A 14,906-nucleotide genomic window follows, 5' to 3' on the forward strand; every position below is an offset into this window, starting at 1 on the left:
GTGGTTTTTAAGCTTCGTTTTTATCAAACAAACAGTAACATTTTATGCATTGTCTAGATTATAAAACAATTAAAAGCTTGGAGTCAAACTCTGGCTTCTAAGAAGCTTTGTAATTTATTTTCTGGAAGCAAGTACTGAGAAAGAGAAGTCTTTGCTACAGCTGAGAAAATACCTGATCTTCTGGTTTGATGGTCAAACACACACACACACACACACAAAAAAAAAGAAAAAAAGAAAAAAGAAAAAGACTGCTTTATCCAAACTAAGAAACATTTGATTTCTGAGTGCATTTTTTTGTTTGACAAGCGAAAAATGAATTAAGCACACCAAGTGATGTCATTCTAGAATCAAAAAAAAGCGAGTATTTAATTAGAAAAAAGATACCGAACATTCACAATTCCTAAATCTCCTCTCATTTCATTAGATGAAAAATATTTGCTAAGTGTTTCAGTAGGTCCAACTTACAGTCTTTAAAAACCCCCAAACACATCTAGTAGTTAAAATCTTTTCTCCAGCTCTGATTCTGTCATGGTGACGACTCTACCACAGTAACCAATATTATAACAAACTTGAATGCGTAGCTCTTTTCCTTCTTTAAAAACAATTACAAGCAGGTTCTCCAAGGAACACAAACTAATGCTTTAGTTTAGGGGTGTGGCTGCAGTTTAAGTGGAATTCAAGTGACAGGTAGCTTTGAATTAATCTGCTTACCTGATAATAAGCTAGATATCTTCCCTCAAAATACACCGTTGTTCGGTACTCCATAGGTATTATTGGAGGGTTAGGGTTTAGAAACTGCGGGCATTCTTCTTCCTGGGGAGAGAAACATTTTATATATTATTCCAAATAAAAAGTCTTATCACAACAAGCTCCAATGGCCTTCGGACAATGGAATGATTGTTCTGAAGAACTTCATGCTTAAAATACAGTGACAGATTTGATTACACCCTTTCAAATTAGACATGCTAAAAATGACTGCAGCATATGTCAAAGCTGTGGGTGATTATCTTTCCCAGCCTTGAAATCCTGTTCCTCCCACTGAAGCAAAATAGTAAAAGGAACAAAAATATCCTTTTACTCCTTTCAGGAGTTCATCAGTCTCACTGCCCCTCCTCAGTCACACCCTTAAATTCCCACCCCCGCACTGTCACTAAAAAAAAAAAAAGCTACGCTTCTGGAGTTAACTTTAGAATAAATTTTAAATCCCTAATTCAACCATCTGATACAAGAGAAAAAGCAAAGAAAATATTTGTGTTCTAATAAAAATCTAATAATCTTATTTTTAAACATTACCATATTTTGTTTAATCACATCCTGTATTGAAGAGGACTCTTCACAGATATGTCTCTTCCAGTCCCACTGGCAATTCCATCTATTGCTTGCACAAGAATAGCATCTACAAATATAACATGATAGTCATGACAAACTGTCAGGCTTTTTCCCCCATTGACAAAAAAACTAAATGAAATTCTATCTTTATTCATGGAGGGTAGATCAATCTGTTACAGCGTCCTTACTATATTAAGCTGAAAACTTCATAGTAAGAACAGTTCAAGAACCCCAAAAAGCTATTTTCTCCCTTAAATATTTGAACAAGGATCAGAAATCCACAGCATCTCACACAAACTTTGAGATCAAGTCTGAGAGGACTGGAAATGATCTTGATCAGCCTTCTGACCTAAGATGGAACAAAGTGGGGCTTGAGCGGGCTGCGCCTGCACTGGCTCAGCAACATCTTGAGCAGGGCAGATGATGGGGGCAGAATCAGCTTTGATCATCCAATTTGAATGCACTGCAACCCAAAGCACCAATCTAACATTTGAAGGAGCAAGTAGGGAAGCAGATGTCCACAGAGCAAACCTGCAATAGCAATCCAATGAACTGGCCTTTAATTATACGTTTCATGAATATTCCACATTCCACGTGGTTTATGTTACCAGCTTACCTGGTGCCCTTCGACCATTTTTCAATTCCATTAAAATGTAAGGAAAAGGACTGACACTGGCAAATTTTGAGATTTCCAAAGGCTTCATTATGAAATGATTGAGTAACTCAACTGTCAGTTACCTGAAACACCATGCTACAGGATCTGAACACCTAAGTTAAGAAGCTGAAATACTTACGGCTGATTTTCAAAAAGATTCATTGCTTCTTCACAGTCATAAAAAGGGTAAGTATGTGATGCAAAAAATATCTTGTTATTTCCAAAGGTTAACTGAAGTGGAACTGAAACATGATCTATCACAAAAGAAAAAAAAAATCTAAGTGGTTGTTGAATTCTTTAGCTCTTGAGCTGAATGATACTAATGATAATACTTTTATTATTTTACAGGACATAAGCAAATATTTATCTATACTGTTGACACTCTGGATCTCACGACCTGTTATACTTCAGATCTATAAGCTCTGTTTTGTCTTTTTAAGCTTTGCAAATTTTTTAGCACATGGTTGTCAGAAAAAAAGCAGAGATAGGATAAAGGGAATAAGCGAAATTACAGAATAGCTTTGTTTTATGGAAGTTTTTCTCAGCATGCTCTCATCATGCTAGAATTTTAAAGAGTCTAGAAGAATAAGGAAAACTGAATAAGGAGATAATTGAACACAGATGAAAACTGGCATGAGAACAGTCATTTTAAATAAAACATTTTCTTAAATATGAATATGTCTGCATGTAAAATTACTTGTTTCATTTGTGGATTAAAACTGTCATCGTCATGTGAATTAAAGCAAGTGATCTTTGTGGTTAATGCCCAACAGTGCCTGCAACGCTATGTTACCACAGGCATTTGTGATCTTCAGTTTGCCGTACATGATTTCTCCACAAATGTACTTCTTGTCTGGATCATTACTAAACTAAAAGTGGAAAATTTATCTTCAGAAATGGGTGCTTTCCTCAGCGAAGCTGGCTGAAATACCTTTTGCAGAAATCATTAAGCCCTTGTGACAAGCTATTTCACAAGCTATTGGGCAATTTCAAACTCTGCTTTCCTTGAACAGATTCTTTGAAAAAGATGCTTGGCGTGAAGTCACCTTTGCCTGCACAGGGTCCCCTTGAATATTTCAGATCGGTAGGAATGTCAGGGGATTTCCTAACAATTGGACTATGAAAAAGCATCCTTCCTTTCTAGAAATGTCCTATTCCCTTTGGAATGAACCACAACTAAAGTTACCCAGACTTTCCCAAACTCAGTAGGGTTACTTAACAGTAAGTGGATGGCTCAGGACTTTTGTCACATGCTGCCAGGAACCACCGCCTGTGTTCATAACCATCTGCCTTCTGCTGAAGTGTCTGTCAAGTTTCTGAACATCTTTATATTACTTTTGAGCATCCTTTCAGATGGAACCCCATGCAACCAGCTCAGAGAGGTGTATTATTTCTAGGTCACATGGTTACTCTAATGCAATGCCTGGCAGGCTTCTAGTCTCACATTTTATGCTGGAAGACATCAAGAGGTCATGTTTACCAACCCAGTCACTTTATGTCCTGCTTTACAAAATATTTAAGGAATGTGAATTGGCCCTAAGTAACTGAGTGCTGCTTTAACACTTAGCAGAATCTGATACTGTGACACACCCCAGCGAGTTTAAAATTTAAGAGTGAGATTTTAACATCATTACTCTTCCTACAACTAAAACTGGAGAATTAAAACTTATTTTAAGTGCTTCCATGTACTGCTCTGACAGTTCATGGCTGTTATGATACATATAAAAGAGTTATCCTCAAGGGTACTTCTGCAAGCTGCAAGAGCACCCATTTTGGGTTTTTTTGGGTTTTTTTGTTTTGTTTTTTTTTTTTTTTTTAAACTTGATACATAAGAAACAGTGCTATGTAATTAGTTTTATTCCATGTGTTTATGCATCAAGATATATGAACTTAAAGCATGAATAAAGCACCATCTAGGAAATAGCACAAGAATTATGGTTGGTAACAGACCTTAACCATATAATCAGTGGTTCAGAACAATGATACAGCCTGTAATTATACGATCACATATTTTTCCACTGGACTTACTATTGCAGAAGCTGGAGGGCACATAGTAGAAAAGGCAGAAAGCTTTATGAGAGAAAGGACAGCCTTGTGACACAGAACAGAAAACAAGCCACTGAACTACAGCTGACTAGAGCAAAACTAAGACATCAGAGATGAAAAACTTCACATCTGAAGCGCACATGCGGCTCTTCTGGCCCCAAAACTTGGGAGTGATTAGGGTAAGATTAGAGAAGCTGGGGTTTGTTTGTTTGGGACACAGAATAGCACCTCTCGGGCTCCGTGTCTATGCCCCTGCCAAGCTCCTGTTTCAGGTTCCTGGTAGAAACACTGGGAATGCTACAGCTTGTAAATACAGCAATGGAAAAAGTTTAAGCAAACTTTTTTTTTTAAAATGTATGACTGGACAGAGTTCAGCAATAGACTATTTGGGGAAAGAGACTGGAAGAGATAAAAAAAACAAAAACTTATATGCAGCTCATATAAGAGCATCACATAAGAAGCAGCTGGTTTTCCTCTTATTATAGATGGAGGGCAGCAATATTTCTTTACCTTGGCCTTTTGGTGTCGGAGGAATTACATCGGGTGGATCACAGATAATAACCCCTTCTTCTAATTGAGCGTAATGGCTTGTTTCACCAAATGTACACAAAACCTGGTCACTCTTGTTCAAAGTTGGCAATGGACTTACAGTCAGTTCCACCTGGAAACAAAATTTAAGAAGGGTAAAATATTTAAAAGAAGCAAACCAAGACCCAGTAAGATTTATGGCCATAGAATTTCAACGGCTCTTTTGTTTTTGGCTAGTGATATTTTGGCTAGTATCACAGAAGATGGTTCTCCTTTCCAATTTTTATGTCTTCCCATCTGCTAATCTTTTCTTCTTAAATCTCTACCAATTTTTCCAGGCTGGGTCTATGTTGAATTAGGCTGGTACAAAACCCTCTTGTCCTGTCAATGCATTAGATCAGAACAAAAATGTCTGTACAGACACACCCAGAGTCTTTTATGCTTGTCCTCAGCATCCAGTTCAGCAACAGTAAACAGAGTAGTTAACACTTAAATCCTGACAAACTTAATTAAAATTACATTAACCTTAGGTGTTACTAGTGAATAATGAAACCAAGGCTGGATGGGCTGGAAAAGCTGGAGTTTCAAAGGGCTGAACAGAAAAGTGCCTTCCTCAAGACTCAATGCACACGCAGAGATCTATCATTACTGCTGAAAAAAGGTTTCTGAAAGAGTGATGGTGATATCTTAACCTCCTCAAGGAAATTATCAATACAGGGTACATGTGAGAAACTAAAAGCAAAATAAAATTGGAAAACTTAGCAAGGAAAGACAAAAAAATTGAAAAGAAATTTTGGATGTTGTCCTTGGTTTAAAGCTTCGGGTGTGTTAATTATATAGTCTGACTTTTTCCAGTTTGTATTGCCTGTGGAAATGACAACCATCCCTTTCACACTGAAACCGGTCCACTATGTTATGAGCTGCAATGGTTTTTGGTGAGTAGAGGAATCATGAGGAGACAGTGGCATTAGTGATGGTACAGGCAGCACGTAGACGCTCATTTGGGTTTGGTTTTGTTTTTTAGGTATTTTGGCCTCAGATGCTGATGTGAAACACCACAGACTTGTCAACATAAGTTGACAAGATCTGAACTAAGAGAAGGTGTGGATTTTAACTGGACTAGTTACACTCTACTAACATTTTTATTCAACATAGAAATGGCTTTAATACAATGCTGTTTACATCATTTACGAATGGAATTAAACTAACTTGAATAAAAGTCTCTTTCGTTCTGATTAAGAGGGATTAAAAGCCATTTTACTGATTTAACTTGCTGAGCACCCCCAGGAAGCCCTCAGTCTGCAATGGCATGCTCTATTTGGAGTTAGGGCAAGCTATGACACTCTGGTCACACTCTGAACACTCAGTTTTGTTGCCACAGAGTCATTTTGCAAGTTCAATTTACCTTCTCCATGTACCCAGACTTCGCTGTGTAGGCAAATCCACTGCTGATTTTAAAGCAACAGCTTATGGCTTCGCTGCTTACTTAAGTTTATGCTCAAGTAAGCTGAAAGGGCAGCATGAAATCTCCGCTATCAATTACTTTTTATGGGTTATACAACATTGTGCAACACTCTCATAATACTCAGATAAGTGCTTTATCATCCATACTAGTGCATCATTTTGGTTTACAGAGAAGGTCAAAAAGAGCATTTCTTAGAAGAAAACATGAACTGCAACCTGCAAAAACAAGCAGGCAAGAGAAATGCCAGAGACCGAGATACCCAAAACACTATTGGCAACTATTCCTAGTCACCACTGTGCATAAAGAAATGCAGATATTCTTCTTCCTCGTAGTCACATCAATGTGCTTTAAGAACATGTAGGGAAAGCACTTTCTTGTCATACCTTCTTAGGGTTTTTGCGACTCATATTCAGAGGGTTTGCACTAATGACAGTCATGCATGTGCCACTTGGACTCCACAGCCAGTGGTTCTCCTTATCAGCTGTTTCACAGTCAGCCTTCTTCGTGCACCTGACAAAACAGGAACAAAAACCAAAGCAAAGCAATATTATAGCTGGACTCTGCTTTCTCTGAACTACACAACAATCTCAGAATTAGAGACTGAAATTACAACATAAGATGACTGGGAATTTGCTTTAATATTGACTATTCAGGTTGCTAATAGAGAACTTTTAATAGAATAAGTGTTGATGATTTGAGATGCTAAAAGCAAGTGGGGAAACATATACCTATAATATTTTGGACACCACCTTGGATTAGACAACCCAAACCCATACAGAGCCACTAATATTTAGCACAGAAGCCATCATCTGAAATTAGGCTGATTAATCTTCACTGTAATATATAACAAACTCCTGAATGAGTGGGTACAGTCTAGTTCTTCTGCAGGTAAAGTGGCAGACAGCTATGTGTTACCAGTAAAGAGAGACCCACGGCATGAGAGTACAAGGGCAATACAGGAGTATTGCTGGGGGCACACAGGCTTGTGGAGAGCTCCTGTGAAACAGTAGCACTAGAAATGTTACTTTTGTAGTGAATTAACTCCTCCCACTATATAAGACCTCTCTGCGCCAGGGCATCGTTACCATTATGGGAAGACAACAGCAGTTGTGCAGCCTCACCAAAAATATTGGGATATTCTCCCAGTTCATGTACAAGAAAGATGGAAAGAAGAGATGCTGCATTGCAGAAGCTGCATATGTGGCTACAAAAGCTTGATGAAGTGTATGTGGGGACAGTCTCGTGTATTCTTTCCATTCTGTCTAAAGCTTAGGAGAAAATGCTGTAGGATCGCTGGCTGCTGTAGCAGAAGACTATTAACTCTCACAGGCTTTAATGCAGTGCAGTTGCTGCACAGTTCTGTCAACCCTATCCTTAAAGATATCATTTACATACAGAGTCTACGTCTGTGTAACATATCCCTAACCATACTGTTAGGTGCTGTGTATGATCATGAGACACAATTTGCTGCAGATGAGAAAAACATAAGAAATTAAGCACTCCCCCCCCCCCCCCATTGGAAATAAATACTAGCAAATGCAAAAATTCATGTTTGCCTGTTCTCAGAGACCACTAATACTTCGAGATATTGAGGTCAGTGGTCATATCAGAAACCTGAAGGGAAATCTAGGGAAAATTGCCTTTTGTATGATATATGACACGGCCTTCAACTCACAGCAGCCCAGGAGGAGTTCAAGGTGTATATTCCAAATCCCCAGGTTTCATCCACAGCAACTGAAACCCAGGCTGGAAGAGTTACAGTATATTACATAAACCTGCATGCACCGCATAAGTTTCTCTGCAGTGCTCCATATTATGCTACACATCAGGCTGATAGGTAATGTGATAGTTCACATTTTCAGACAGGAAGCTAGAAGCCTGAAATTCATCTGCATACTATAATTAAATAGCCCCTTTGTTCCAACAGCAAGTACTTAGAATCACGAATTCCCAAACGCTCATGCCAAGGGGTTAATTAACTTAGTAGTCAAAAAGAGAGCTGCAGGACTGCTCTTTCCTCTCGCCACTCCAATCAATGAAGAGTGCAAAGAAGAGACATTCTGGAGCTGTTCAGTGCTGTCCTATTTTACATGTGTTTGAATATTAATTCAGTTAACCTCTGCAGATAGTCAGCCAAATGCCACTTTCTACTCTCCTACAGTTAGGTGAGGGTTCAGTGTAGCTACACATCTTGATAGATGGTATTTATATAAAACCAGCATTTGAGCTATATGTATTATTTCAGATGTGAACAGTTTTTTCTTTTATGCTCTGTTTTACACTTTCCTGCTCTACTTAAATATATCCTGTATCTTCTGAATTTTAAATAGGGAGTACTCTTAATTTCTGGGAGAACATTTGACTGTACAGTTCAGAGAGTGATAAAACATGCAGTTAGAAGACGTATACTGATTTTCAGCACCAGCAGAAATCTATGTATTTTCCCAAACCAATCAAATTTGCAGAAGTCAACAGGGACTTATTTGTGTGCACAGAAGACTGATATCAATGTCTGCCTGATAAAATTAAATCAGTAACAGGAGCATAAGGCTGAGTGCAAAAAACTGGGATCACTACGTTGAGCAGTAACCCAGAGCACATGTCAAAATCTGAGCTATTCCACTGCCTGCACCTGAGAAAACACTGGCAGCACTCACCTGCCCTCTCTCACGCACCAGCCGCAGTACGGATCCCTTGCTTGAGTACACTTCTCACAGTCCGAATATTTGTGGCAGTCCTGCACAGGTAGCCGATGCACCTGGAGAACCAAAAGTAAGGGAAACCGTAAGGGATCTGAAGAAGGCACAAGGAGACGGGAACATTTGTGGACAGGACTGTATGGTGCCATTGCCTGTGGCAGCAGAAGACTTGACCCTGTATTATTATGATCAGCGCTCAGTTTGATTTTAAGAAAATCCATACAAAACCAGAGGGTGGTTATCCCCTCCCCCCTTAAAAAAGTCTAAATTCACACACTTCTCCTGCTCTTTTTCTCTCCAATATTCTTTAATCTCTTGCCAAAGTAACACAGGACTTTATTATAATCAAGAATCGTGAACAAGTCTCCAAAAATTGAGTTTTGCAGTCCCTCCAGTTACATTACTTCTGGAAATCCACATTACAGCAGCCACTGCAGAACAGCAACTGCATGAACCGTTCTCTGAATTCAAGAAACATCTACTGCAGGACACATACTTTCAAAAGACTATCCTGGTACTGGTTAGATCATTTTTTTTAAACAAAATATCCTCCCCTCCATATCACTAGCACAGAGATGAAATCGGTTGGAAACGTGACCGTCAGTGGCACTTCTAGCCAGAAGGCATCTCAGAAAGTTTGCAAGCGTGAGAGAGCCAAGGCGCTTCGAGTTACTGCACGTATCTATGCATAACCTTCCACCATGCAGTACATTCACAAAGAAAGTGGAAATAACTATGATGGGAAGCAGCAGGGAAAAGAGCATCATCAGTTCTCATGTCTCAGTCCCCCAGTAAATATACGACTTCTGGTTTTGATTTCCTTTGGTGCTGAGAATAAACAATTTTGTCTTTTTCTTCGGTGCACAGAAAAAGAAGCCAGCACACAACTGTCCCTTTTAGTTATGCTGCTGAAATGATGCAAGAGGAGAACGGGACATACATCTTCCTGTCCATAACTATGTTTTACTTTTAAAGAGTGCAAAAAGTCTAGCAACAGTAACTCTGAGATGTAAGCTTTCTTTTTTTCTACCTTATGCTTTCATTTAAAACAACTGGCAATTAGAAAGCTACTTCAAAAGTCTGAGTTTTGCCTTTTCTTTCACATTTGGAGAGTTCAGTCTGACTCAGTTAAGCAAAATGTCAATATTGGGTAGTTTTCTTGCATTTATTAATACAGAGGTTTACCTTTCATGCATTTTCTCTTCCACACATTCTTACCTAACTGGAGCTGAGTTACTGGCATTCTGTTTCACTAACTGGTACCCATGAGTAATTTAATATCCAGTGAATGGCTTTTTTATGACAAAGTATTTATTTCATAATTCTGGCAGGCAGAAACAAGCCCTAGAGATTGCCAGCTCTGCAAGTTCTATGTAAACTTAATGGATTTTTAAAAAAAAAAAAAAAAGCAGCTCCATTTACAGCGGGCTTCAAAATGAAGAGAAACTAATTTTAGAGATTTTCTAATTGGCACTCTTAATCAAAGAGAGTGGTAAAAGCTAAAACAAGCAAACAAGCCAGTGACCATGGTAAAGAGACTGCCACAGGCTTCCACTTCCCTCCTAGTATGGTACGTACCATAAGGAACCTGGGATCCCACCAGCAATGTTCACTTCTAACGAACCAGCGTGAGCATAGCAGGGGTGGCATGCTCCTTTCCAAGTCCCCCAAGAAGCTGCAAGGGGGTTCTCCTGCTCTCTGCCCAAGATCTAGGAGCAGAGCAGGGAAGAAGGCGCTGACTTTTGAAAGCTTTTTCTCCAAGCCTCCCACTACTATTAACTGCAGAAGCTGGGAGGAGAAGGGGGAGGAGAAGTGAAAGAGGAAAGCAAGAGCTTATTTCTCACTATGGCTCTTAACCTCTGTTCTTCCCTGTATTTCTCTCAATCTGATTTCTTTTCAAAGGCTGCTTCACGTTATCACCCGCCATATCATCACTTTCACTTCGCTCAAGTGCTTACAGAGCCCAAGCAATTAATTTCCAAATGCTGAGGCAGGCTGCATCTGCCAGGTAGCTTAGCATTAAGCACGCCTATCAGCACAGCTAGCCTGCCCTTTATTACCTTATTTAAAATAACTCTAAACCATTTTAACTCCCAGGGCAGGGTTCTGATATCTCTATTCCCACATCTCCCAGCCGTGCTTAACCCAGAAGTGCATGTTTCAGCATTTATTCTTCTCCCTTTGCTTACATCGCTTCGTTTTTCCCAGCTCCAAAGGCCTCCATTCTCCTCCTGTCTATCTGCTTCTAAAAGTGGGTGGGACTGCTCATTGTAATTAACTCCTGGAGATGACAGTAATGTAATGCCATTACAGAGCTCCCAACTTTATTCATATTTAAGCTGAACAGGTTTTATAAAAGAAAACTATTATTCGCATTATTCAGAAACTGCAGTGTCTATGAGAGCTACTTGGAAAAGATTAGACTGAAATCCTTTCTTTGGCAGAAATTTGCCACTTTCTAAATCTAAACAGTTTGTAGAGATGAATTTTTTTTTTTTTGCAAATTTTCTTAAAAAAAAAATTCTGTTGCTTTCCTAAATTCTATCAGTTCAAGCAGACTGTCACCAGAAAACTCGTCTTCTTTCACGTTTGCTGCCACCCCTTACGCTGCTCAGCAGCTCACCCCATAGCCCGGTGGGGACCTCAGGGTTTTTAAGCAACATGTCAGCTTGTCAAACAGAGTGCCAGGCTGCCCAGGCTTTTGGGGACAACGTTGAAGTTTGGAGTTCTGTTGCAAACCTGAACAGAAGCCAAATGAGAAACATCAACTACTCAAAAAAAAAAAAAGAAGTAACCTCTCACACACTGTCATATTATTAAATGCTTTATCAGTCGCTTATCTGGCACTTTTTCCAATGTGGTTTCTAGCCTGAAAACCTTCAGCTAGAATACAACATTCCCACAGCAGGAATTTATATTAATTCTTTTGTAAAACAGACAAAGAACATTCTTCTCGCACTGTTATTCTCAAATACTCCCCTTTCACAGCCACTCTCGTTCCCCCTGTGTTACCGCTGCTGGAGCGTTTCCCATGTCCCATTCCGTGTCACTGTCAGTGCTGCAGATGGTTGCAGCCTGTCACCCACCTGGTCCTGGAGAGGTGCTGAACCACACGTTTGAGGCTGGCAGCTCCAGCCACCACAAAAAGAAATGTCACAAGAGGGTTACAGCTGGAGTGAAGGAGAAATCTGGCATCCCTCTTGTCTCCTACTTGCTTTTTTTCCCTCCTTTCTTTACAAACTGCCATTGTGCCTCACCTGCCAGCACAGCGAAGGGGAACCTAGAAGAGACTGCCTGTGCAAAGGACTTTTTGTCAGCAGAATCTGACCTTTCCTGCTGCACTCACTCAGTTCTAGCAGAAGCTTGAACAAACTTGTAATTCTCTCCATTGCTTCTTAGTTTTTGACAGCAAAACTCACAAAAACTGCTGGTGGCTTTACAGATGTGTAAATGCTATTATGTCAGCTGCCAGCATCCTAAATCCTGAAGTACTCTTGAAAAGGACTGATGGCAGCCACTGCCTCCACCGGTACCCCATGGACACTTTACGAAGCACTAGGGCTGCCTGACTCTGTGGCATGCAGGTGCCAAACATCTGAACTTCATCCTTCTCACAGATCCCATAAGAGAGCTCTAGAGCTGAACTCATTTCTATTCCCAATCACTAAGCATCAAGGATGTAACAGTTCTTCAACTCACAACAATCAAGTCCATCAGCTTGGACTTGAGAAAGGTCTTCATACACACAGAGCAGAGGGAGCCCCACCGAATGGGGCGACTTCCAGGAACAACTAAGGAATGTACAAATCTCAAGTAAAGTTGCAGTGAAAGTGGACCTGGTCCTTAATACAAGTAAGACATGTTACCTTGTCTGTGGTCATCACGTACAGATTTTCTTGGGTTTGGTCAAGGACCAGGTCATTCTTTATAGGTTTGTTTAGTTCAATAGTAAGAGAGCTGTACTCGGTTGCACTGGATGACAGGAACACCTATTTCATGGAAAAAAGAAAGGTGGTTAATGTTGCTTTTTCCCCCTTCAAATGTCATTATATTTGGCTACTGCTGTAAAAGACAATAAAAAGTGTTTCAATAAATACATTAACAACAGAAGGAGGGCTAAGGAGAATCTACATCCTTTATTGGATGTGGGGGAAAATGTAGTGACAAAGGCTGAGGGGACAGGGACAGGGAGCAGAGTGAAGCCCCCATAATCCAAGGGGAAATGGCTAGTGACCTGCTGTACCACTTAGACACACACAAGTCTGTGGGGCCGGATGGGATCCACCCAAGGGTACTGAGGGAGCTGGCAAAAGTGCTCACCAAGCCACTTTCCATCATCTGTCAGCAGTCCTGGCTAACCGGGGAGGTCCCAGTTGACTGGAAGTTATCAAATGTGACACTTATCCACAAGAAAGGCCGGAAAGAGGATCCGGGGAACTACAGGCCTGTCAGTCTGACCTTGGTGCTGGGGAAGGTTATGGAGCAGATTATCTTGAGTGCCATCACATGGCACATACAGGACAATCAGGTGATCAGACCCAGTCAGAATGGGTTTATGGAAGGCAGGTCCTACTTGACTAACCTGATCTCTGACCCACTTAGTGAATAAGGGAAAGGTTGTGGATGTTGTCTACCTGGACTTTAGTAAAGCCTTTGACACCATTTCCCACGGCATTCTCCTGGAGAAACTGGCTGCTCGTGGCTTGGATGGGTGCACCCTTCACTGGGTAAAAAACTGGCTGGATGGCCAGGCCCAAAGAATTGTGGTGAATGGAGTTAAATCCAGCTGGCAGTCCGGTGGTGTTCCCCATGGCTCAGTATTGGGGTCAGTTCTGTTTAATGTCTTTATCAATGATCTGGATGAGGGGATCGAGTGCACCCTCAGTCAGTTTGCAGGTGACACCAAGTTGAGCGGGACTGTTGATCTGCTTGAAGGTAGGAAGGCTCTACAGAGGGATCTGGACAGGCTGGATCGATGGGCTGAGGCCAACTACTGTACGAGATCCAACAAGGCTCAGTGTGGGGGTCCTGCACTTGGGTCACAACGACCCCATGCAACACTACAGGCTTGGGGAAGAGTGGCTGGGAAGTTGCCCAGAGGAATAGGACCTGGAGGTGTTGGTCGACAGCCAGCTGAATATGAGCCAGCAGTGTGCCCAGGTGGCCAAGAAGGCCAACAACATCCTGGCATGTATCAGAAACAGTGTGGCCAGCAGGACTAAGGAGGTGATTGTCCCACTGTGCTCAGCACTGGTGAGACCTCACTTCACATACTGTGTTCTGTTTTGGACCCCTCACTACAAGAAAGACATTGAGGTGCTGAAGCGTATCCAAAGACGGGCAATGAAGTTGGTGAAGGGTCTAGAATCTAGAGAGCAAGTCTTATTAGGAAAAACTTCTTCACCAAAAGGATTGTCAATCATTGGAACAGGCTGCCCAGGGAAGTGGTTGAGTCACCATCCCTGGAGGTTTTTAAAAGACGTGTAGATGTGGTGCTTAGGGACATGGTTTGGTGGTGGACTTGGCAGTGCTAGGTTAACGGTTGGACTTGATGATCTTAAGGGTCTTTTCCAACCTAAATGATTCTATGATACTATGACTAATGAAAATCCTGTGTTTACTCGAGTTCACAAATTCACGTTAGGGAAAACATTTCAATTTGAAGTATATGGCATCGAAAGCAGCAAGCAAAACATAAAAGTCACATAAAGAAATTGCTCACTGCTCACAATAGGTAATACTTGTATCAGGTTTTTTGTAAATACTGATTTATTTTAATACTGTAAGATTAAAATTCTCAGCTTTGCACTCAAAGGTGTTCAAATTTGTTGTCTCCCCTTATAGTAACCAACAGTTTCAGCTTCAAATTTCAAACCACGTAGTGGCACATGACCATCACTCCCCTTCCAGCAAAAGAAGGTGTTTGGCATTGCAGTCTTGACATTTTAACACCACTAACACACGAACCCTTGAGCCTCACACCACACAGCCAGAATTTAGCAGAGCTCCAGCTTGGGCTTTGTATTGCCATCTCTATTCACTGAATGGCCAAAATGATTACGAAATGAAAAGTTGCTCTTAAACTAGTATGGGCTTGACTAGAGATAAGGCTAGAGCAGCTGTTAGATTACCTAAGGCTGTTTATACAGGGCTCTCAGTAGGTATCTAATCCTTTGGGAAAAGT

General features: G+C 40.7%; 1 protein-coding gene across 9 annotated transcripts in view; it reads right to left on the reverse strand.

Moving 5' to 3' along the window:
- The window catches only part of PLXNB2 (plexin B2), a 257,923-nt gene that overhangs the window by 62,206 nt on the left and 180,811 nt on the right, over positions 1-14,906 (reverse strand). For all 9 annotated transcript variants that reach the window (XM_075742895.1, XM_075742891.1, XM_075742862.1 and 6 more), the window contains 7 exons: positions 12,589-12,711; positions 8,681-8,781; positions 6,407-6,533; positions 4,541-4,691; positions 2,124-2,238; positions 1,294-1,396; positions 712-813 (listed from right to left, as the gene is read on the reverse strand). In XM_075742895.1, the coding sequence (XP_075599010.1) occupies positions 712-813; positions 1,294-1,396; positions 2,124-2,238; positions 4,541-4,691; positions 6,407-6,533; positions 8,681-8,781; positions 12,589-12,711 (822 nt within the window). The remainder of the gene's footprint in view (positions 1-711; positions 814-1,293; positions 1,397-2,123; positions 2,239-4,540; positions 4,692-6,406; positions 6,534-8,680; positions 8,782-12,588; positions 12,712-14,906) is intronic.

This window comes from Balearica regulorum, chromosome 1 (assembly GCF_011004875.1).
Source record: "Balearica regulorum gibbericeps isolate bBalReg1 chromosome 1, bBalReg1.pri, whole genome shotgun sequence".
Classification (NCBI taxonomy): domain Eukaryota; kingdom Metazoa; phylum Chordata; class Aves; order Gruiformes; family Gruidae; genus Balearica; species Balearica regulorum.